Source organism: Centroberyx affinis, unplaced genomic scaffold, assembly GCF_046629955.1.
Source record: "Centroberyx affinis isolate AG114_WGS23_722 - 3 ecotype Tasmania unplaced genomic scaffold, CSIRO-AGI_Caff_v1 ptg000185l_1, whole genome shotgun sequence".
NCBI lineage: Eukaryota > Metazoa > Chordata > Actinopteri > Beryciformes > Berycidae > Centroberyx > Centroberyx affinis.
The window spans coordinates 394,498-420,243 of NW_027278880.1; the positions used below are offsets into that span (position 1 = coordinate 394,498).

The following is a 25,746-nucleotide window of genomic DNA, read 5'->3' on the forward strand; positions in this document are numbered from 1 at the left end:
TAGCTGATGCTTCTCCTTCAGTGTGCCTACCTACAGGACGCAAGACGCCAAGAATCATGTCGTGAGGCCGCATGCACAAACTTTCTTCTGAAAACGCACAGAATGCCTTTGTAAGCTTGGAATTTTAATCACGGAATTTTAATTTTTTCCTGTAATATCCATTTTAACGACTTCTGTCTTGTGTTTACAGTGCTCTAGGTTTAGAAACCAAAGAATTTGGTCAACCTCCATTTAAAATGGAGCTCGCCGTCTTAAAAGATAACGTTTTTTTTTGTTCAGTTACAGTACAGTATATGTTGGCTGATTTGCGTTTGCTTTTATATTCGTAATATATTTCTATATTATTAACAGCTACACTCGTGCGATCTGCATTTTCTTGATTAGTTTCAACACTGGAATAGCATTCATAAACACAAAGTTTCTGATTTAAAATTGTAAGTATGAAAAATAACTTCTACAGCATATGTCACTAAACACTGAACTGCTGCTGCACTTTAATACTTGTTTGACAACTTGACAGCGTTTTTTTTTCATGACGGTTTTTAATAAAATGCCAAAATGAAATGGATGCATTGTTCTTGTTGCTCAGTCAGGTGAATGACTGATGGGAGAGAAGACTGCTTCATTCAATATGTAAACAATACTTCAACTCTTTCCTCTTCCAAGTTATTGGATACTGCTTACAAGTTGGATGACACACAATACATTTCACACATTTCCTGGTTAAAGATTCTCTCGGTTTATTAAAGTGCTCTGGAAAAAATAGCAGAATCCATTTCAGAAACAACATTTACATTACTTACCATTACAAAAAGTCAAAGGTATAGGCTCTGAAGAGTTACAGGTGTTGATAACAAAAGTGAAAAGCACTTTAAGAGAAGACTTGACACAGAAAGGTCTTCCGCTAAGTCTGCCGACGGTAGTATCAGAGAAGCTTGTTATTCGGTATGTTTCAGTGTAACAGCCATGTTAAACTGTCTCTTGACAGGTTTGTAAGGCCCCGACTGCCTTAAGACTAAATGTTCAGCTCTCTCGGACAGCTGCAAGTGGGCTTCAGTGGGCCTCATACATCTGAACTGAGCAGTTCATTCAACAGACATACTGACCAACACTTGCAACAATGTTAAAATATATTCTGTTAATTGTGTCTTCTTGGAATGCATTTTGAATAAGCTTTGGCTCTAAATTTCAATGTGTGAGTATCCCACTGTTCAAATTACCTTCAAGACTGAAAATCCCAAAGCACTGTAACTGCTAAGCTTTACCAACAAAAATACTTGTTAATATTTGGAGAATAGTTATTGATATAAAAAGTACCAAATAGATTTATTTTCAGCAATGATACATTGTAAACTGGTTAATAAACATATAGACTTTTACAAAATACATCTCATTCAATCATCACAAACATACATCTTCAAAGTTAAAGGAATGATTGCCTTTTACAGTTCAGTTGGTCTTCTTGAGGAGTTACATTAGTTAACACCATTGTTAAATAGACTGTCGACTATTTGGTTGGCCAATTCATAATGTAGATATTAGCATCCGGAAATGATAATTTAAAAATATATAAAGGTAGGCCACATGAAGCATGTATTCAGCGATGACTGCTCAACTGTGATCGTTCAACACAGAGACACAAAAACCCCTAGACTTTACAAAAATGTATAGAAAAACTACATGGAGTTCAGCTATGGCTTGGAGCACATCCAAAATAAAGACCTTAGAAAGATGCTGGAGAAAATTGAGTTGTGGTCTCACTGCCTGGAATGGAATTATTTCAATTTTTGTCATACACTGCATTTACTACATAGTGACTGCAGAACAGAGATATGTAACATACTACATAATTTCAGCTCAATTTCATTAATTGGCCTGTACTGCAAAGACAATAGTAAGATGTGGTTGTGGAGGATGTGCACAAATCACAGATCTGCACAGGAATATCATGTATCATAAAAAAAAAACAGATTTCTATACAATATACCAGTGTTTAAGGCACAGTCCGTACATTTGGGCCGCTATCGCCAAGTAGATGTGACTCTGCTCTTCCTGAAGATGCAACTATCTGCAGGGAATTGTATAAAAGACAACAGCTTTCACTTAGTCCTTCCTCTCCTGACAACGATGCTTTTGATTAACATGATAGAGAATTTAGGAAAGCTTTTTTTTTTTTAAACAGGTTATTTTAAAATATTCTAGAAAGATGCAACTCCTTAGCCTCTATTCAGAAAACTCGCTTTTCTAGTTTAAAAAGTAGTAGGTGTGTGTCCCTGACAGCCAATGATCTCCAAATAAAAGATTAGAAAGTGCTGGAACAGACCTGATAACACCAACCTAGGAGCACTGCAATAACGTCATGCCATCTAGAGCTGACCGTGCGCTTTTTAGCCCAAGACCATCCCGAACTTTGCATTTCCTTTTAATTAATGATAGAAAAAAACTTTCTGTGCAAACAACATTTTGACTTCTAAAGGCTAGTTTTCACAGCCTTCGTCACTGGAGATATTCATATAAAGAAAACGCTAAGCGCACAGGGATGATCCTGGACCAGCAATGTGGCCCGACTGCAACTGACTGCTGAAACCTAGCCCCGATATGGGTATGGAGAGGACATCGTGCCAAAAAAAATCGGGCAATTTAATGTGCTCTTGCTTATCTGCAAAGGTGCTAGAACATGACTTAAGAACCTTTTAGGAATTTTATGGATATCCTCTTCATTTCTGTGTACGTCCAATACACAAAGCAGAACTTATTTCCATCAAATTTCAACTTTTAGAACTGTTTGTCTGTTCTACCAGGTGTGTACCTTTGCCAATAAGCAACTCAACATAAGCCAGCCTGATTTTTTGAGTTGAGTTTGGCCGGACGTTCTCTCCATAAAAAAGGCAAAAAAAAAAAAAAAACGGCACAGACGGGATCGAGCTGAAACTAAGACTTTGAAGTCGCGGAGGTCTCGGAGGAAGTCCTCGGACCTCAGAACTCGTCCTCCTCCGAGCTGAGGTAGTTCTGCTTTTTCCGCACGTTCCAGTGTAAACACTGGGCCAGGCTCTCGAACCAGTCGTTGACCGGGTCCCGGAAGCAGATGGAGGGAACGGGGAAGCAGGAAGTAGTGATGGTAATACTGGAAGGAAAAAAGAAAAAAAAAAAGAGTAAGGAAGAAGCCGACGTGACGAAGGTTGAAGGCTGAATGAGGAAAGAAAAGTCCAGGTATTCACAATCGTACATCACAATAAGGTGGTGGTGACATAAAATATGGTAACTTCCTTTAAAAGACTACACTGGCCGTTTGTTGAGTTATGCTCCAATGATTCATAGTTCACTGGCAGCTCATTTAAAGAACCAGGAAGGTAATTATCTCTGGATGAGTTACATAAAGGAAGAACCTGTATGGGGCACGGGGGAACGTGCTTGGCTCAAGTCCATTAAGCAGGTTGATAGGGTTACGTAACAAAGCCCGCGAAGTGTCGAGGTCAGCTGGTGCGGGGGGGTTAAAACGTCTTATCCGCCACCAGGTCTGTCGCTTTTGTTTTGCTCTCTTTACTCTCCTTTTTCCTGTCTCTCCATCCGAGCGGAGCGGACTAACCTGTCTCCGTGGCAGATCTCTTGTCTCTTCCTTCCGTCGAACGAGACCCACGCCGTGTTCCTGGCGTCACGCGACAGCATGATCTGGGGAGGGGGGGGGGGGAAAAACGAGAAGCAAGGAATGCGGTGGCTTCACAGATGAGAGGAAACGTGCGCGGTTTTTCCGTCGTTGCTTAAGTCAGATGTGATTTCCTCATTTTTAGATGAGAATGCAGAATAGGGCTGGACTGATACGTTAGGCCAATACCAATATTGTACTTTGATTTATCACTGGATAGCAGCCAGTCCGTGTCATCCACCTCTGATATGATGGAGGTTAGGGCTGCAACTAAAGATTATTTTCATTGTCGATTATTTTCTCGATTAATCGATTACTTGTTTGGTCTATAAAATGTCAGAAAATGGTGAAAAATGTGGATCAGTGTTTCCCAAAGCCCAAGATGACGTCCTCAAATGTCTTGTTTTGTCCACAACCCAAAGATATTCAGTTTACTGTCATAGAGGAGGAAAGAAACCAGAAAATATTCACATTTAAGAAGCTGGAATCAGAGGATTTTGACGTATTTTTCTTAAAAAATTACTCAAACCGATTAATCGATTATCAAAATAGTTGGCGATTAATTTAACAGTTGACAACTAATCGATTAATTGTTGCAGCTCTAATGGAGGTTTCTTCTTTTTTGACACTTCAGAGGTGCCAGAAAGGCCAGCGGGTTTTGTGGGTCTACAGCAAGGCCAACAAGCCAAGTAAATTGGAGAAGATGAATAATAACAACTAGTATTTCTGAGGAATGGGTAGAGCTTATGTCAAAGATGTCCAGCTATGAGCAGGGGGACATTTACAGTTTCAGGACGACAGGATCTGTTTTGAAAACCTGGAGTCCAGTCTTAAGAGTCTCTTACCTGTATGCATTAATTTATTTTTATTTCACCTTTAGTTTTGGTGTTTTAACGCATTTTTGCTTCATGGGGTGGAGAGGATTCTGGGTTATTGTGGAGGGTGGGAAGGGCTTCAGAGTTTTGCGACTAACTAGTATTTCCTTGTGTGATTTTGAAAATGAAGGAAGGAGGAAAAGACATGAAGGGACATTTTGAAAGGGGAGATATTTCAACACAGCAGTTGATAGACGGTGGCTTGGCCTTTCTAGCGTTAACCCACCTAAAAGAATTTCATTAGTCTGGGTTTCAATGGAGAGTTTTAGTGTCCCATGATGGTCTAAATCCTGTTTCAGAGGCTTTTCCACCCTGACAAGAATACAATTCTGGGGGGAAACACTGAAATCTTGGGATTTTTTTTTTGTATGAAAATGGTGAAATTTAAAGATATTGAATATTGGCACAAAATACCAGCTATCGGCAGCTTCAACTCAAAAACCCATATCGGTCTAAACCTAATGCAGAGTGTGGTTTTATTCATAAGTGCTTGCTTAAGAGGGAGTTGTAGTAGTAGCACTTGCACATGACATAGGCCAGTGGTTCTCAACGTGGGGTCCGGGGACCACCAGGGGTCCTTGAGGGGGTTCCAGGGGGTCCCCGGAAAGTTGAATGAATTGTTAAACTTCAGCATAATTTAATTTACAAGAAGGTAACTCAATTAGAGAATGTAGAAGAATGATTAGTTTCACTGTTATCCCTCTCCCTACAATACAGATGGGAATTCTGGACAACTAAAATATTCTCAGATTTGGGTCTGAGAGGCAAAATCTCATCAAATGGGGGTCTGTGGCCCTTATGTGGACTAAATTAGGGGTCCTTGATATGAAAAAGGTTGAGAATCACTGACATAGGCAATGAGAATGTAAACAAGCCATGCAGAGAAGCGATAAAATGAGTTTTTGAAGTTCCCGCAATTTGCAAATGCCTTGAGTTCCAATGTCGGTCCAAACCACGGGACCTGCCTTGCTAATAGGCAAACAGCCCAGGGTGAAATACCTTGAGCTCCACGCCGGCGGGCACCACGATGGGTCTGAAGGAGAGCGAGTGGGGGCAGATGGGGGTGATCATGATGGCCGGGACGTTGGGATGGATCATGGACGCTCCCGCCGCCACCGCGTACGCTGTGCTGCCTGTAGGCGTCGATACTATCACACCTGAGAACACACACACACACACACACACACACAGAGAGAGTGACTATACTGTACAATACAATTTAAGTATCACCTCAGCAGTAAGTAAGGACTCCTAAAGTTCAGACAATATTTGATAGGTTTCACTTAAAAATTTGATATCCTCCATTTGAAAATAGTGCCATTACTTATTCTGACAAACTCCTTCAAAGAAATTCAAGTTATTAAAATCTTTGCCTACTAAAGGTACTTTTACGGATGGGAATCATTCGTGTTCTTGAAATATTTTGCTCAATCTCGGTTACATTTCGCATTATTTAAATGAATCCCTTCCTCTCTACAACAAGCGTAAGGTCTAGAAACGTCAAAAGAAGAGTTCTAGAAAGCCTGTGTCTACGGTCTTAACTTTGCCCTATCAGCAGATTGCCTCGTTTGGGCTGTCAGACAACTATTGCAGAGTGTGTTCTAAATACCACTGAGTCTTGGCAGTGATGGAACTTGCATGGTTGACCGGCTGTCAACATACCGTGATTTAGTTGGCAGCCCTTCCCGCGCCTAGACTTGTTGAAAAGGTGGTGGAACTGGTTCCCGATGAACACACTCACTACACGCTACAGTGCAAGGTCAAGATGTCTGACCCCACGCAGGGTTTAGGATGAACTGACAGCTACCTGGGACCTCGCCGCCCCGAGACACCGCTTCATCTGCGATAACTGCCGTTCTCTAGCAACTACAGAAGGTTATGTGGGACGGACAGGCGCTCTCTGGAAGTGGGTGTCAATTCAGACGGTCCGTGATTGAAGGTTGAACGGAAAGACAAGGCGGCTGCCCACTCACCGTCTCCCTGCACCGTGGTGATGAGGTGTCCGTCCAGGAAGAGGTCGACGTTGGAGAGGTAGGAGGACGGCCCCCTGTCCACCACCACCTCGTTCAGCACCTGGATATAGATTCAATACGCTGATTATTGCCATTTCCGATTTTTGCGAGAGGCTCCAATTTTTAAGATGAGACTTTATCGATCCCTTGTGGGGAAACCGGGATGTTGCAGCAGCAAATGGGAATAATAAGGTATACCAGAAGAAGAAGAAGAAGGAGAAGGAGAAGAAGAAGAAGAAGCACAAGGAAGAAGAAAGCTAATTTCAACACTAGAACATATTAAGTAGAAATAGGGCTGAACAATTAATCGAAATTGCAATATGGCCTACTGCAATTTTCAAATCGCAGGAGGCGCAATATTTGTTAAAGGTGAAATATGTGTCAAAATAGCATTTTAAATGAAATATTGTGGTGCTGCAGAGATGTCCTGGCCTACACATCATACTCTACAGACTTAAGAAAACATCTTTGTTTGGTACAGATCCCCGCAAAAATCACACCATAATCATTTGAATACGTTTTTCAACGAAAATGAGAGTAATGATGTAAAAATGATCATTCCCTCTAATATCGCAAATCATATCGCAATTGCAATATCAGTCAAAATAATCGCAATTAGATATTTTTTCAAAATCGTTCAGCCCTAAGTAGAAATGTGTGAATGAAAGGAATGAAAAAACAAACAAAATAACAGCAGAACATCATGCTGAGAAAGTGAAACTGAAAAAGTGAATGCAAAAAATATATTACGTATATGCAGTATGAAATAGGTGAAAAAGTATAAAAAAATATCAACATGTGTGCAATATATAATGAATTACTAGAACACGAAGAAAAATATGTGAGCATATACATAGAGGAAGTGCAAAACTGGAACACTGTGTTCACAAGTTCAGCCTTCAAAACAAGGTTTACTTGCTTGACAAACCAGGAATAGCACAGCCGAAGGCCAGGTTTAACAGGTGGATCAATACCCACACCTTCTCTGCTTATTATGAGTAAAATAACTAACCTGCTGCATATTAGTCACACAACCACACACACACGCCACAATCCTGTGTGTTGACCTGATGACAGCGTTTGCTCAACTGCTTCTTTAATTGTGGCTTCAAAGCCCGCAGACAACAGGGTGAAGACAGACAAGTCATTATGAGAACGCAGTTTTGGTGAGCTGTGTTGTTGTTGACCTCATTACAGACTGAGGACACTGAGGCTGGAGTCATTGTGTCATGCAGCTTACTGGTGAAAAGTCACAACATGGTTTTGGGCTTTGACTTAGGGCTGCATAATTATGGCTCAAACAACTTTGAAATATTCTGTTTCGATCATTAATCACAATGAATTTACTATTTTCAATGACCTGAGCTGAAGTAACAGGCATCCACAAGCACTGAGGAACTACATGAATGCAGGGCATGCACCATATAAAACAAAGCAATGGCCTTATTCACCGTGTTCCTGAATGGGTCTTGTCTGCCCCGCATTCTTTTGTTTCTTACTGCATTCCTCCATTGTTAGCATACAACATGTTGTTTTCCAGCATAGCGCATGCTCAAGTGTTAGCATGGAGCAGCAGAGCCAGCGGTTGTCGGAGACACATGGATGATTGTGGCGTCTGTGTTCTTGTCATTTGACAGGGAAGATGACCAAAGAGAGGCATCAGGTCCCGTTGTTAAAAGGAATAGTTCACCCAAAAATGAAAATAAATTCTGTCATCATCTCCTCACCCTCATGCCAGTTGAAACACAGGTGAAGTTTGTCCATATAACACACAGGGAGGCTGCCAGCACAACTCCATAGCAGCCTTCTCCAAAACAATTGAAGTCAGTGGGGACCAGTTCTTCAGAGTTCCAAAAAGACCTACAGTATATTTACACCATCATTTAGTGCAAATCTTAACTACAGCTGATTGATTTGCAACAAATAATGGTGTATAGGTCTTTCTATTCACAGTGTGATTGTTTGGCTGTTTTTGTTTTGGAACTCTAAAGAACTGGTCCCCATTGACTTCAGTTGTTTTGGAGAAGGCTGCTACCAAGTTGTGCTGGCAGCCTCCCTGTGTGTTATATGGACTAACAAATTTCACCTGTGTTTAATTTGGCATGAGGGAGAGTAGATGATGACAGAATTTTCATTTTTGGGTGAACTATTCCTTTAAGTCTTTGCAATGACAGTGGAAATACCAACGCTTGCTGGTCTCAAAGACAAAACTCCAAGATTAAAAAAAAAAAAAAAAGGTGCAGAAATTACCTGATACTGCATGGCTTTGCGGCTGCCTTCACTGTCACCGTTGGTCATGATAATGCCCTTTTCGTCCATCCTGGCCTTCTTCTCTCGGTTCTCCTTCAGCACCCGCACTCTCAGGCGACTGCGTAGGATGATGGCAGCGTTACCTGGACACAGAAACGCATGCAAAGACATGCTGAAATGCTAACTGGAGCACAATCCGCGGTGTACAAACAATCCCGCCTATAGATAAGAGTGCGCTGCTTCTGTTGTTGGAAAGACCAAGGCTGAGGAACGAGCCGGAGGAACGTACCCTCGATGATTTGGGTGACCTGAGACTGGTAGGTGTCGAACTTGAACGGTGTGAGGAAGCCCAGGGAGCCCAGGTGGAAGGCCATAACTGGTGGAACGCTCTCCTGCAAACACACAAACGCACCAATCAGAAGACTGGTATGTCGTACCTGCGAACTTATGAACCCACACAGGCAAATATCCAAAGTGAAGTGGGAACACCGCTGGAATACCTGGAAGAGTGACGATGCGTACAATAACGTCCCATCCCCGCCGAGACAGATGATGAAGTCGACGCGATTGGAGATGTCATCGAGATCTGGGGAAAATCAAGACGATTATTCCTTATCCAGGATCCTAATTGCTTCAAAAGCATTTCATATACAAAGTTGACTGGCTGGTGTTCATTACCTTCTCTGAAAGTGCAGAATTTCTTAATGGTGGTCCCAAAATTCTCATCGCCCGCGATGGCTGGGTCCTCTAGAACTTTCCGTTCCACGTAAACAATCATGTTTTTCACCTGGAACGACATGCAAAGACGCAAGGTAAGCAAAAGTCACAAGGCACAACCCTAAATGCTTCACCAAAACAATTGTAGCTAATATTTTTAAAACTCTTTGGAGATACCCAAAGGTCCAAAGAATAAGCAGAATGTTTAGCATCCATGTCCTTATCACCAAGAACTTGAAACAGGGTTTCAAGGTATTTCTGAACTGAAGCTGATGATGCCAGATATTTTGTGCAAGTATCGACCCCATTTATCAACAAACCAATATCAGTCTGTGGGCAACATGGGGTACATGGTCATACCTCTGTGAGGAATATGCAGAGCTCCTTGAAAGGCTGGAGCAGAGTGGCATCTCGGACCTTCTTGATGACAAGGACACTTTTGGGAGGCTTGTTCCATGTCAGTCTCTGGCTGGCTGGGTCCTGAATGTGCCTGAGCAGCAAGACACAAACGGAAAATTCACCTTAAGAAGAGGGCAAAACAAACTAATAAAGTCCCTGGATTAGGACTGCACAATAAAATAAAAAAAGATTGCAAAATCACAATGCTGCATACTGCACATTTAAAGGAAAAGTCCACCCTCAGATACTCTTACGCTGATGAATATCACCAATTTGTGTTGTACAATGCATTCAGGAGTTCAGGAGTTATTTTGTGTTGAAGTGTTTTAAGATATGTTTTTCCTGTAATCCTGAATTCCTTGCCCACAAAGTTGCCAAGTTGCATGCTGGAGAAAATAATGTATGCATTCAAACTTCAAAATCCAATGCATTAGCCCCTCCCTGTCCCTGTATTGTAATTCGTATCACAAGTCATAACAGGCAGCCCTAGCCATTGAGTTGATCCCTCAATGTTTTGCCCCCAAGCGACAATGTTGTTATTGGAATATTATTTCTTACTGTGAACATCAACATCCACTAGACTGTTTTCTCTCGCACTCTGTGGTTTGGAACAAAAGTGTGTGATGGTTTTCCTTTAAGATTTCTTGGCTAGGACCCGAGCCTTGAACCTCAGATCCTGGCAGTTAGCTGACTGAAGCATGCCACTCTCATGAGTAGGGCTGCTTAGCACCTATCCAATTAGAGACTCTGGCTTAAAGTCTCGCTCTGTTAGCACATACTGCTGACCAGCATGTGTGGTCACTGGTGCCTTTACCTTAAACTCAACCCTTTACAGTGGCTGTTGAGATATAATGAAAAGGAAAAGAAAAACTGACAAACGTGACCCCCAATCCTTTTCCTAAATGACACACAAGCAACATGGCTTTCTGTCTTGTTGGCTCCCTAACCTCTCTGTTAGTCAACGTGACCTTTAGCCTACAGAGCGCTTGATAACATGATAACATGGACAGAGATCTCTCTGAAAGCTAGCTCTTAAAACCAAGCCGCTGCATTCCAGGACGGCAGACAAGGTCCCACAGGTTGGGAGGATGAAAATCAGAACTGCCTGCAGACATAATTTAATACAAATCATATGCATTTTAAAGTGGTAGAACCTGAAACTGGAAACTGTAGCAAACTGAAGTCAACAGACGCTGCTGCACTGTGGAAAATAACAAACAGCCCCGGCATACATAATATGAAGTCACTTAAGTCAGCATAGCTCTTTTGCCAGGATCAATTTATTCTTTAGATATGACTGCGGCTTTGAGGGGAGCGACTTCAAACTGCACTGTCAGAAATGAAATACAAATAACATGAGTTTGCATTAGGGCCCAAAGCATTATCAGGGCATTATCAGCCAATATTTGCCTAAATTTGGGTATTGGCTTAATATCAGCAACAGCTCATATCCATGATTACTTTTAGTTTAAATGGTGAAGAAATAAGCGATTAGAGAAACTTGCCCTCACCGATATGATGTTGTAGCTGCAAGATTATTTAAAATCTACTTTGCTGTGAACCTTAGTACAAGACATAATGTACTTTCTCATATATACTGTATATCTCTACATCCCATCATCCCCTCTGCTAAGACCCCTTACTCATTCTTCTGAGAAAAGCGGGCCTAGGCCTTTATGCAAGGTGGCTAAGCTTGGGGTGTATTAAGGTCAACATATGGAATCGGAATCATCCTATTGGATATAGGGCCAGGTAAGGACATTAGTAGATTTCCATAATGAAGTCGGCTTTAGAACTGGTTTGGGTGCAAACATCAGCGTTGGGCTGGGTTTGAAGTTGTTATGGGGGGGTTGAAGTGAAGTCTCTTTGAGAATCTACATCAGACGCTAGGGAAAAAACATCAGGATATTGGAAAACATTTAAGACCGCCTACATTCAAAAGGAAAACCACAGGATTGGAATTCATTCCAAAGCGAATGACCGTCAAATAAATTGTAAATCTCACATTTTCCTTTAGATGCAATTATAGAAAGCGCTTAGGTGGGCCGAGAGAGTTGAACAGGCGGGATTCCCAATATGTACTCATGCATCTCAACTACACTAAAAATTTGACTCTAAATCTAAATAAATCAGGAGACAGATGATCAGTAATCACTGTGTCAATATGGTGGTGTGAACAAAGTCCATGACTTCTATGCTGCCAAGAGAGTTTATATTCAGTATATTCAGTTGATGGCGTTACACCGCAGACACACCACAACAACTCATGTGACTGGACTGCATTCATTTACTTCAGGGATGGCGGAGGGCCAATGCCGTGTTCGCGTCATGTCGAACTTATGTAAATACAAGCTGCCAACTGGGGAAAAAAATGATTCACGTGAGATTCCTAGCGGTAATTACAAGTCGGATGTGTGGAATTCCTTTTGCAGGCTCTGATATCTCCCACTTGGAGATATCTCCCACGCTGCCAAGTTGTAGCAACAAGATGTCATCGTGTTCTTTCGGCTGCTTTCAACAACTAGTTCCTCCTGTCTGGCTGAAGGTGTGTTAATCAGTGAAATCAACCTGCGGACTCTCGGTCCTCCGTGGCACATGATTGGACACCGCTGATTTAGTAAAAGGAAACAGGCTCTCACACACAGAGACACACCTCTCTAATCTCATCAGGGAAATAACATATAATAATGCTGTCAAAGAGGCCAACTGGCTCAACATACACTACCTCTTAACTAAGTATTAACTTTTGCTTGAGCCAATTCACTTTCTCTTAAATCTGTTCAAAAGTACATTGTAAATACCATCCAATGATTCCCTTTTTAGTCGGGATATAAAAGATTCTCAACTTCCAAACCGAAACCGACTAAAAACGCAGGATAAGAAGCACAACTACGGCCATCCGCTTCATTAGCATGAGAAACGGGAGGACGAGCCCCGGCCTATTCAGCCACTCTCGCCACCTCAAAGGGCTGTTTTCATCCACGCCCCGACCCTTCCCCATTCATCACCACCCAGCCTGGGAGAACAGGTGACCGGCAGGGCTCTGATGACAATACAAAAGGTGGCAAACACTGTCCAAAACAAATGGGTCGTGTTATGGTACAACTGTATATCTGTTTGCTGATATATGGGGCCGATATTGGGCTGGATGGATATGATGCAGTTTGATCGATTACCTATTTACTGTAGACTTGATCAAAACTATCAGAACTATGAGAAGCCTTTAACCTGAATTGATTGTAATGAGACATTTTGATCAGATTCTAAACAAGTATGCATGAATGTTTAGTTATTACCCTTGGTTTCAATGAGAGTTTTAGTGTCCCATGATGGTCTAAGTGCTGCTTCAGAGGCTTTTCCACCCCTGGCAACAATAAAATTTCAACCCAAACTACAGATATCGGCCTTCAAAAACCCTTATCGCTCTAACCCTAGCCTGCCTACTCAAAACACACAAATAAAACCTTAATGTACATCCTCTTCCCTTTTTTCCATCCAGAAAAACACAACTTCCCTTCTTTTCTATCCCCCGTTTTACAGCATAGCACCGGCGTGACATCAGTTTACTACGCGCCGTGATTATCGCTATTAGCTCATCGCTGTGAGGCTCTCAGGACATCTGGTTGGCAGCGTCCCGCGTGAACCCGCCTGCCGCTGCCAGTTAATACTTCACCCATCAAACACGACTGGCACCGCTCCCTCTGCTGAGAGAGACAGACGCGGGGGGGGAAGAAGAAGAAGAAGAAGAAGAAGATGTGGGAGAGAGAGCGTCTCACCATTTCCACACTTTGTTGTCGTTGTGGTTCCTGGGGGTGTCCTGCAGCACGCACTGGTTGAATTTCATGGCTGTCTGCATGTGACGAGGATGCTGCTTGTTTTTGGGGGTTTTTTGAGGTCGACAGCTGGAGATCGGTCCCCGGTAGCCTACCTACACCCTGTGCTGATAAAACAGGTCATTCTGCCTTTGAACAACTTCCTCGAATGCAACACATTCTAGAGAGCGTAGCGGTGAACTCCCTGTGGTCAGCTCCGGGTCGGCCACCTACTGTCTGTGAGGCAGAGCGAGGCTGAGAGGCTCTCCATGCGCCGCGGTCGGGATCCGGCTGCAATTCACTTGCCGTCTGTATTTGTCCCCCCCCCCGGTGAGGTCTTAGCGCTAAATCTCCCTGTGTGCACTGTGCCGCTGAATCAAAGCTCTCGCTCATCTTAAGGCACGGCTCTGCCTCGGCCCCGCCCCCCGCCTGGCCCTAGGGACCTGCCCATTTCGGGGGGGGGAGGGGGGAGGCTCTCCTATTGGATGGGCGTGTCCCAATGAGACAGAACAGAGAAGTTGAAGTGGCTGTTCCCAAAAGTAGTCAGCCTCACTGTATAGGCAGGAAACACCCACTGATCTAATTACTGTAACACAATGCCCTTTATTTACTTAAGGGTTTGCATCAGTCCACTGGTTTTACATGCTGTAATACACAGTGACTGCTGTCTCCAGGAGGGAATGCTGTTCTGTTCCATACTGTGATGGTAGAAACACACATCTAAGTGAGAATTAAATTACATTAACAAAGAACTTAATTTTATTAATTTGATTAAAATTACAAAATTATAATTATGAAGTAGTTAAAAGTAATTGCTTTAATTAAAATAAGAATGGAAAGTAAAATGCATATTTTATTTTAACTTTTACTTTATTTTTTATCAACTTTTTTTGTAACGTAAGTCCCAATAAAAAAACCGAATAGGAGTACTACACTAGGAACAAAAATTCACCTTTTATGAATGAATGATGGAATACTAGGTATATAATACTACTATATACTACTATATATTTTCCTGTGATACTGGCCCATCCCTTGTGAGTTTTTATGGCCCATTTACAGAAACAGTGCCCTTTTGGCCTGCAGGAAGGGGAAACCCAGTTTTATTAGGTCAATAAGGGAGTTATATATCATACTATTTTACATATTCTACACAGAAACGCCATGATAACACCATACAGTACAAAAGAAAAATTCTGAACTGCAATTTGAAGTTTACATTATCACAGTCACACAAATGAATCTCTGAAATTAAAGTTGAAACATTGTATACTGACATTACTAACACTAATGAATAAAAAACGAGGCGCTTGCCTAATGTCTTGCCATAATCACCAGGATATATTTCATATAAACAGTTATGCTAATTAAGCAGATTAATGCATTAATACACACTTGTCTTCACATAACACACGGGCAGTATTAATATGAAGTTCGTATAGTTTCCAGAAAAACTGATTCCCCTCATTAATTTGCTAATTTTGCAGCAAAGTGCTCCAAAATCTAATCAGATGATAACTCCACAAACTTGGTGGAAGGGTGTAGCATGAGCCAAGGAAGAACCCATGAAATTTTGGAACGGATCCGGATCCAACTCACGAACAAGCACTAACAGCACAAACCTTGGCGGAGGTCTGCGCTCTCCGAGTGCCCTTCTAGTTGAATAATTTATTAATGATTAATTGAATAATAATAAAGTGCTGATCACTAGTTGAGGCTGATAGCTACAGACTGAAAAGCGGAGTTAACAACATGCTTCTTACCTCTACCACAACTGATAGGGACACTACAGAGAATTTATTTTTCATCACATTGACAGAAGGCTGAAGGCAACTGAACTGTAATGCCGCCCTGACTGCCCCACTCTGATAAAAATACCCACAAAAGAGGAATTGCAGTGTGTTATAGTGCATATTTCTATACAATCAGTAAAGCTTGAAACAGAACCAAACTTTATCGGTGGTCACTGCTACTTCCAGTCTGAATCATTTTCTTTTGTTAGTCTTATTTTAGCTGTTGTCAGTTAATTTGATCTCATCACAACTGCATGTTACAGCCTACCATGATAGTAGTTATTTAGACAGGAAAGCCACACAGCCGAACTACACTGGATTATTCAGCGACCAAACCACAAGGAAAACCTCTAAGCTTTTGATTAGAAAGGATTTGTATTTATAATTCAAAGAGTGCATCAAAGTGGAAACCAGAGCAGGGAGTTTCTCTGATGTAACATTTTAATTGTTAGTTTAATTGACAAATGCACAGGTAACAGGATAGCTGCAGCTTTTATAAAGCCAAATTTAAGACTTTTTTTTATGTTACCTGGAATTTAGGGTCAATTTAAATATCAAATTACAGAAACAAAGCTGGCAAAACTACTTCTGACTGAACATAGCTAATGGGAAGTTAGGGAACTATAAATGGACAGAATAACAAAAAGGACCACAGACATGAGTCATATTGTACTACTAACCCTGGTCTGGACTAAGTGGACATGCGGTGCAAAGAAACCTGTCATTGCATGGTGAAAAAAGCACGACCTCTAATAGCTGCGTTTAAGACAAACCTTTATCAAGGAAATTGATACCAGGGTATGACCTGTTGCCAGTATACTGTATGTTTCTAATCAAGTGGTATACCGCAACATATTGCTAAATGTGCAGTCTCGCAACTCCCAGCTGTTGAAATTGCTCTTGGCAGCGCTCTTTGTTTGTGCAGCAGATATGTGGACGGTAGAGGACTGACAAAACCTGCTCTGGAACGACCGCGTGACTCCAGCGTGGTGGGCGGGGCTTCTCTCTATGGCTCCAGCCTACAGACGACACGCCAGAACAATTGTCTACCTTGAGTGGTATCGCCGCCACACCCCTCCACGGACAGGGCGGAGCCGGTTTCCAGTTTAGACGGTCTAAACCGTGACCAGGTCACATTCAGTGACGCACGTTCAGTTTCTGACTTTGACCTTTTGTTAAGGCTGGGTATCGGCAAGGACCTCGCGATACGACACGTATCACGATACATGGGTCACGATACGATTGTACCGCGATGCATTGCGATACTCTACATAATTTACTGAAAACTTAAATATAGAGCTGAAAATACAACTTGCTGTGTACCACCTGGGTAGTCTAATATGTACATCACATTATATTAATAACTCAGCGGACAAATTGAGTCAAAACTATTTAATTCAAAGGGATTCGAGGGAAATTTAAGGACATTTTAAATCCGTTACAAACATGAATAATTTTTTTTAACGTATCGATACGAGGGGCTGGAAAATCGATACAGTATCATGGAAAAAAATATTGCAATACTCAGCTGTATCGATTTTTTTGCACAGCCCTACCTTTTGTGTCAAATTACCCTTTCTATTGCTCTGTGCATTAAAAGCACAAGGGCTGTGTGTGAATTACAGTCAACTAACAGTATTGTCAAGCTGTTGCTATATCATCGCTTTGGGTTTAGTTCTACCTAATGGCTACAGCCTAGCCTATATTTTGGTCTAAAGATAGCCTGGTTCTGCTACTTTTAACCTGTCTAGCAGCTTTGGACTTGAGTCCTAAGTCCTAATCCTTCTACTACTGCCACAGAAAACAAACAGCGCTGGTAACCAGTTATGTGACTGTGGGAGTCAAGAGGCCAACAGTCTGGCCAGGCTTGGGTCAGGAAAGTGCAAGAGTCTTTCATAACTAACATAACGTTTGATAATTCATTGCGTAGGTCTATGTAACAGCTATGTAATTTGTGCCTGGGCTGATATAACCATAGGACAGGGTAGCCGTGACGTGGGTCTAACCTATGACAAAATGTGGTGATTAAGGTTTGGACTGATCTGATGTGGGTTTCTGAAGTCTGATACTGTCCTTTTTTGGACTGATGCTATTTTGTGCCGATATTCATTATCGTTAAATCCGACCATTTTCGTGACAACTCCAGCAAGTAGGCCCGACTGAGCTGGGACAGAACTTTATATTCAGCGGGGTTGAAAATCTTCTGAAACTGTGTTTAGACACTAAAACCCGGAATAACAATAAGAAGGAAAACAAGAAGAAGAGTTGCGTGGAATCTGATTCATATGTCTCATTGGAATGAAGTCAGGTTAAGGGCTTCCTATAGACAACCAGTGTAGTATTGATCAATTCTACAGTGAATACGTAATCAATCAAACTGCATCATATCCACCAGTCTGACCCTGGTTGTGTCTGCTGCTGAGAGACACCATGGTCTCAGTAGGACAGACAAGAACTACTGAATGAACAACCAACTGTAATGGCTGGTAAATAAGTAAAAATGAAAATAATGACGACGATGCATTTTGTACACCAATTCATGACTATGGCAGGTGACACAAACACTCCTCATGAGGCAATTACCAATGTCAGGGTTCAAGGCAATAATTACTCGGCGTGTCTGACTTACATTACTGCGTGTGGATTCTGCAGCATACATGCCTTGGGGCCAAACGTGGTCACAGGGCTTGGTCCATGAAGTGACTGAGTCCTCCTGAAAGAAAGGATAGACAAAGAGAGAGGTCAGCTGCCAGGCAAGTACGCAAATTAAGACCTTCTATAGCAATCTGTTGAAGGAAAACAGAATGGCTTTTAAAAGTGCAAGTTGAATCCAAAATAGGGATGGGACGTTGGGTTTATCTCAGGATATAATTCGATACGCGATATGGGGTTCATGATTCAATACAACCACGATACGATATAATAAATAAAAGTTCAGTGACATCAAACTCTGACTGTGCAGAATTCTGTTTATTTCTGAGACACAAATCTTTCTAGCGATGGCATTGGCTTGCTAGAATGTAAACAATTTAAAAATGGCATTACAAAAAAAGTGAGAGATTCATTTTTTATATATATATTTGTGGAATCTGCTTTGTCAAAGTCCTGTCTCCCACCGTTTTTCACCTATTTACAATTATTGGTCAAGTTCAACATCACTTTAAACCTTTTTTGTGATCAACTAGCTATCACAAACCACTTCCATAGCCTGTCAAATCTGATATACGCGAGAAGAATGTGCAAAATTGAACAGGCTTTATCAGTCTGCAAATCATCATGCCACTACACAATGGGTACAGTACACATACTAACTCACAACCTTTCACAACGGTTGGTAAATCGTAGCCAAACATTGCCAAAGCAACATTGTTTGGACCTACCCTAATTTGATAAAACCAAACACTTCTATCATGCTACCTGCTGTACAAATACCATATCTGCAAATGATGTGATAAAGGCCGAACCAAATTTAATAACCATTAACATTAACACAACAGATTTCTTTATCTAGTTTTGAGTTGCTGAGTTCTTGAGAAATCCCGAGAACTCGTTATCTGCACTAAACTTCATTGAAACAAAGCGAGTGTATTTGGGTTCGTGAAACGTCACTGTCAGATGAGTTGTGATGGAGCCAGACAAAATGGCTATCAGTCTTTGCAGTAGGCCTCGGGGCTGCGTCACATGTCTCAACCCAGTAAATCCTATTACCAGTCTGGTTCTGTGAATTCACCATCTGCTTTTTACTGGTGTTGCAACTCTAAAAACTGAAATAAGAGGTGCGTCAATACCGGTTGTTTCAGAACCAGTACTAGTAGTATAGCTATACTTACTATAGATTTCTGCTGTTGTATATATTATGTATATTGTGATGTTTCAAACTGACTCATGTTGTTTGTTTATTGTAATTATGTTTTTATTATCTGTATAGACTTGTATGCTGTTATTGCCTCTTGGCCAGGTCGTCATTGTAAATGAGAACTGATTCTCAATTGACTTACCTGGTTAAATAAAGGTTAAATAAAAAAAAATAAAAAGTAGATCGAACCCAATATGCTAGTACTAGTTAAGGCTGGGTATTGGCAAGGACATCACGATACGATACGTATCACGATACATGGGTCACGATACGATTGTATCACGATACATTGCGATACGATACATATCGCGATACATTGCAATACTCCACATAATTTACTGAAAATTTAAAAATAGAGCTGAAAATACAACTTGCTGTGTACCACCTGGGTAGTCTAATATGTACATCACATTATATTGATAACTCAGCGGACAAATTGAGTCAAAACTATTTAATTCAAAGGGATTTGAGGGAAATTTAAGGGCATTTTAAATCCGTTTAAAACATGATTTTTTTTTTTATGTATCGATACGAGGGGCTGGAAAATCGATACAGTATCATGGAAAAAAATATTGCAATACTCAGCTGTATCGATTTTTTTGCACGGCCCTAGTACTAACTAGTACTAAACTACTCCACAGAATTGAACCAAGACCTCTGTGATACAGTCTTAACAAAAACTGTAGGTCATGAGCTTCACAAAGCTGGTATTCATGGCAGGGCTGCCATTCAGAAACCACTTGTATTCGAGGCCAGCACACAAAGACGCATAACCTGGTGTAAGGAGCACAAAACCTGGAGCCCTGAACAATGGAAAAAAGTAATGTGGTTGATGAGGTTTTAGCCTCTTTCCTCCATCCAGATGGATTCATGTTTGAGAAAGACAAAGGAAGCCTTCAACCCACAGTGTCTGTATGCAGCTGGTAAACATGGCGGTGGATCTGTGCTGGTATGACAGCCATCTATTGGATGTCATTAGGTGTGATGATTGCTCTGCATGGTAGAAGAACAGCCAAGGAATATGAGACCATTTTACAGGACCAGCAGCACCCTAGGGTGCAAACACAGTTCCCTCATGATGTTCCCATATTCCAAGATGATAATGCCCCCACACACACTGCTAAACAAATTCACGAGTTCACATGGTTTCCTTCCATGGCCCCAATCAGCAGATCTAAACTTTCAGAAGTGGTTTTCCAGCTCCTTCATCCCTCAAAGAACCGGAGGCTTTCCTTGTTGAAGAACGGTCCAGTATCCACTACACACAGTTCAGGATGCAGGAGGACAGCAGGACAAGGACTGAAGCTGATCTGAAGGCAACAGGTGGCCCTACTCCTTATTACATATTTGATATTTATAAAGTAGTTAGCTGTTTCTATTATTTTGTTTGTTTGTACCCTGTATATTTCAAAAGGTACGGTCAGTTTGTTTTTAATTCAGAACTACATTTTGGTGAAAACTGTCAAAAGTGTCCAATCTTGCTTTTATCAACCCTAAGCGCAATACAGGGTGTGGACAAAATGACGGAAACAAATATAAAATGACTGTAAGTTTGAACTACATCATAATTATAAATGCAGCTACACAGATGAGTCATATTAACTGGAATGCTAAGATTATTAACTGCTATCCTGATGAGATCATACTGTTTCATCATTTCAGTCTCTTTTGAAAATGAAAACCTAGCTCTAATTGTTACTGAAATATGTATATTGATTGTTTTGTGATATTATACTACTCTAATACTGCTTTTTTAAGCCAGCTGCTGATTCATTATTTCATTCTGTTCTTTACCGCAAATGTGTGTCTACTTGTAATATTTCAATCCTTTGTAAATGTTTGAAATTGTTTTGCAATTTTATTTTGGAAAGTGCTCAATAAATAAAGATTATTTACATTGTTATCGTTCCTAATTTTGATTCTACTGCATGCTGCAGTATTTAAACTACTCCTACTTGGATCATTTATTGGGATGAACTAATTCCAGCACTAAGTTGTTAACATAAAGAAATGAATTTCACCATCCAGTCTTTACATTAATTTGTTCACCGACTTTTCAGCACAAACCTTCGCTCTCAAATAAATGCCACAAAAATGAGAAAGGTGGGTGTGACTATGTTTCCTCTTTTTAAAAAAAAAATACCCTCTTTCAGTGAAGCTAATCTTTCAGTGAGAGGAGTATGGGAGCCTATTTCAACATCTTGGACAAGTTTGGTCTTTGATTATGACTGTCAGTTTCCTCATTGCCATAAATGACACAGTTTCCTTCTCTCCTCTTATTCAGCTGCTGGCCTTGACTGCTGTTTGCATGTGTGGAGATAACCCTCGGCCTTTTCACTTCTCCTTGTAAGAGATCTCATCAGACTGTTGCTAAAACACACACACACACACACACACACAGCCCTTGCAACATCCACCGTGGATAAGCACTTTAGGTTTGACATGTCGTTTCCTTGAAAACTTCTCTCCGGCGGCTGGAGGGACTGTACGGGCAAATTTCTCAAAGGGCAGACATGGGGCAACGCGGATCGTGTCGTAAGGTTCCAAACGCACTTCCCACACGACCTGAGGCAACAACTGTGATGCGGTGAGGCGCCAAAGGAGAGCTCAGTAAGTCAGATGGGTAAATGGTTTCATGATAATCCTGTCAATTAGAGTAAGCATGGAGCAGGCACGCCCAGTAACGTTCTTTCAAAATGCTGGCACCCTTTAGGCGACACATTATGTAAAAGTGACATGACACTTATATAAGATCACAATAAAGACGATACGGGGACACAGAGTCAAAACATGTTTGTATTATTTAAAAATGGGTTCCCAGGAGGTGAACTCTCGCTTGTGTCATGCAGGTATGTATTGATCTGAAGAAGGGCTGAACGATTTTTAAAAGATATCTAATTGCGATTATTTTGACTGATATTGCAATTGCGATACAATTTGCGATATTAGAGGGAATGATCATTTTTACATCATTATTCTCATTTTCATTGAAAAACGTATTAAAATGATTATGGTGTGATTTTTCGGGGATCTGTACCAAACAAAGATGTTTTCTTAAGTGTGTAGAATATGATGTGTAGGCCAGGACATCTCTGCAGCATGACAATATTTCATTTAAAATGGTATTTTGACACATTTCGCCTTTAACAAATATTGTGCCTCCTGCAATTTGGAAATTGCAGTAGGTCATATTGCGATTTCGATAACATTTCGATTAATTGTTCAGCCCTACAATAGAGTCAGTATATTTGTCTACTGAGTGAGTGTTGCGCCTAACTTTTCTGTTCCACAACTTAGTTAATCTCAGCCAAACTCCATTCAAAAATCTGTTAATTTAATGTGACCTTGCATGTCAGCAAACGCACCCCTCTGCAGAACATGACTTCAGATGTTTTACTCTACACTCTTCAATTTGGCGTACATCCAACACACCAAGCACTAGGGCTGAACAATCAATCGAAATTTTATCGAAATCGCAATATGGCCTACTGCAATTTTCAAATCGCAGGAGGCACAATATTTGTTAAAGGTGAAATGTGTCAAAATAGCATTTTAAATGAAATATTGTGGTGCTGCAGAGATGTCCTGGCCTACACATCATATTCTACAGATTTGAGAAAACATCTTTGTTTGGTACAGATCCCCGCAAAAATCACACCATAATCATTTTAATAGGTTTTTCAATAAAAATGAGAATAATGATGTAAAAATGATCATCGCCTCTAATATCGCAAATCTTATCGCAATTGCAATATCAGTCAAAATAATCGCATTTAGATATTTTTTCAAAATCGTTCAGCCCTACCAAGCAGCACTTATTTAGTGTATTTTTCCCACCAAAATACACTAAGGATGGGACGATATTTTGAAATTCAATATATTGCAATACAAAAATGTGACAATACGTATTGTGGGGCAGAAAAATGAATCGCGATATCAGCTCCATTTTATTCTGCTGTAGTAATCACTAATGAGACGCTTGACCATCACAATTTCACAAGCTCTCCATCCAAATTATATTATTATAGAATTCTGCACAGTCAGACTTTGTTGTCATTGAACTTTTCTTCATTACATCATATTGTGGTTGTATCGAATCGTGAACCCCATATCACGTATCGAATATCGTGCCAGATTTGTGATTGGAGTTTGGTGTAACGTTCTCTCCATACAAGATAGAACGGTTACATATGGAGGGCTTTCTCGTCACCTCACATATGAACGGGTATTCCGCACTGACCTGCTGTATTCACTGGAGCTGCCGGCGGAGGAGGTGCTCAGGCTGCGGGTCTTCCTGGTGCGGAGGCCCAAGCTGCGCCCGGGAACCTCCCCTCCGTCACAGGTGGAGCAGCAGTAAGGTACGGCCTCCAGTCCCACCTCCTCTCCACTATCCATCTCACGCAGGCAGGCTGGGAGGAAACTGATAAGGGGAGATCAATCATTCATGAAAACTGGAGTAAAATGGAAATAGGTTTCAAATGAGCCAGCTTAGTGTACAACATGCCTTCAAGACCTCTTACAAATCATTAGGGTTCGTTCTTCAATGCGGCATACTTTTCCAACGGTTAGGATCCGTTTGTTTGCTATTCCCACAATCTACTTCCACCAAAATACACCGTGGCGGCTGTTAGTGAGCAGTGTGAACCACTTCTAAAAATTGTCATTTTATTGACGTAAAGTGGTTTATCTATACGCCGAATTTACCAGTAGCTCCTAATGATTCAGAGAAGTCTTAAATAATGTTCTGCCAAGAATGTATGTTTGCCGATAAGCAGGGTAAGATTCAATTTCCAGACTTTTGAATGGAGTTTGGTGTACTGCTTAGGCACACTAGCCGTTTTTATTAGTTCACAGCGGTTCAGAGGGTATTTTGTTAAGGTTTATACCGACTTCCATATTGACGGGGTTGCTAGCCAGCTGGTTCAATTATAGCTACAAATAACCGTTAAATAACAACCGCGGGGTGTCATGAGGCTGCTAACCTCGCTAACGAAAATACATTTTTTCTAGCTTTGTTAATTAGCTATTCACAAACAGTCAAATAACAATAACGCCAGCGAGATGCATAAGCTAGTAGGCAAATGGTGGCAGACTAGCCGGTATGCTGGCGGCAGTTTAGCAACATGTTCACATAGCTAAGCTAAGCTAGCGTTAAGCCACCTAGTTGGCAATGTTAACCGAAACGCTTAATAATAATTACAGCATCCACACATGTAGCCAACACTACCTTTTATCCAAAACGTTACAATGAACGAGAAAAATCTGGAGAGCAAACTGCCGTAGGATCAGAGCCTCTCCATTAATTCATTTGACAATACACCATTTTTACTTTCTCCAAATCATCACAACTTGGTTAGCTTATGGCTTTCCTCCCATAGCGAGCTGTCAACAGTCAGCCCATCACTTCCTCATACAGGGGTTTCGACCAATTGGAGGCTTTGTACTCGCCAACGTCACCTTGGACGACTTTACTGAACCAGAGAGGATGTAAGCGAAGTGAGATATTTCACTCCTGCCTATTTCTGTCTTCGTTTTGGCTGCGCGTTCTAATATCTTTTTATTTCTAACAGCGTAATGTTTAAGTACAACAATAAACAGTAAGTAAATATACTAATAAATATAAATGTAAATATACTAGTAAATAAAATATAAGATAAAGGAATAATTTATTTCTTTATTTTATTACTTTATTTTGGTCCACTTGCCTGTTGCTTGCCATTTATTTATATTATTATTATTTGTATAGGCTACTTTGAAAATGTACACTTGAAAAATGTCAATATTTATGTCTTTCTGAATCTTAAAAACAACAATAACAACAACCCCACCACCAAGAAGAAGAAGAATTTTAGATGGTTGCACATTGGCACTAGGGTTTTCCATAGGCTGGAACAGGAGTGGAACCATCTTGATCGTTTAGAGTCTTTGACTACTTTGAAAGAGAGTTTGGAAATAAACACACTTTGAAATTCTGGTTATTTTCAAAGAAACTTTCCACGTAGTGTAATTTATTCCTGGGGGAAAAAAATGAAGAATTACATTTTCACCCAGATCCACATTCCTCCCACATACACCTGTGGTCTTTTACACACACACACACACACACACACATTGAAATGCAGGTAAACATTTGAATAAATATGCAAAACTGCAATAACACCTGGTAATTTCTGTGTCTTCCTTATCAATTAGGCCTTCATCAGGTATTTTACATCTCGTCTTGTAGTGTATCACATCATGATGTCTTCACTCAAGCAGATACTGTCCTCTAGTGATCCATCTGGGTATTTCACCTCACAAACCAGATGAGTGTGTTTAAACTTCAGGAAAACAGTCTTTGGTATCATTAGAGGGAGCCAAGAATGGAGGAAGCTGTCTATACTGAAGGC

At 40.9% G+C, this 25,746-nt stretch overlaps 1 protein-coding gene across 1 annotated transcript; it reads right to left on the minus strand.

The window, feature by feature from the left end:
• Window positions 1-2,970: 2,970 nt before the first annotated feature.
• nadka (NAD kinase a) lies at window positions 2,971-24,723 on the minus strand. The gene is made up of 12 exons (XM_071536031.1): window positions 24,585-24,723; window positions 23,598-23,777; window positions 18,131-18,214; window positions 9,858-9,987; window positions 9,459-9,567; window positions 9,281-9,366; window positions 9,070-9,172; window positions 8,781-8,923; window positions 6,492-6,591; window positions 5,518-5,675; window positions 3,587-3,669; window positions 2,971-3,124 (listed from the first exon to the last, which is right to left on the minus strand). The coding sequence occupies exons 2-12, from the start codon at window positions 23,750-23,752 to the stop codon at window positions 2,977-2,979; spliced, it is 1,299 nt and encodes a 432-aa protein (XP_071392132.1). The 5' UTR covers window positions 23,753-23,777; window positions 24,585-24,723; the 3' UTR covers window positions 2,971-2,976.
• Between the last annotated feature and the right edge of the window lie 1,023 nt (window positions 24,724-25,746).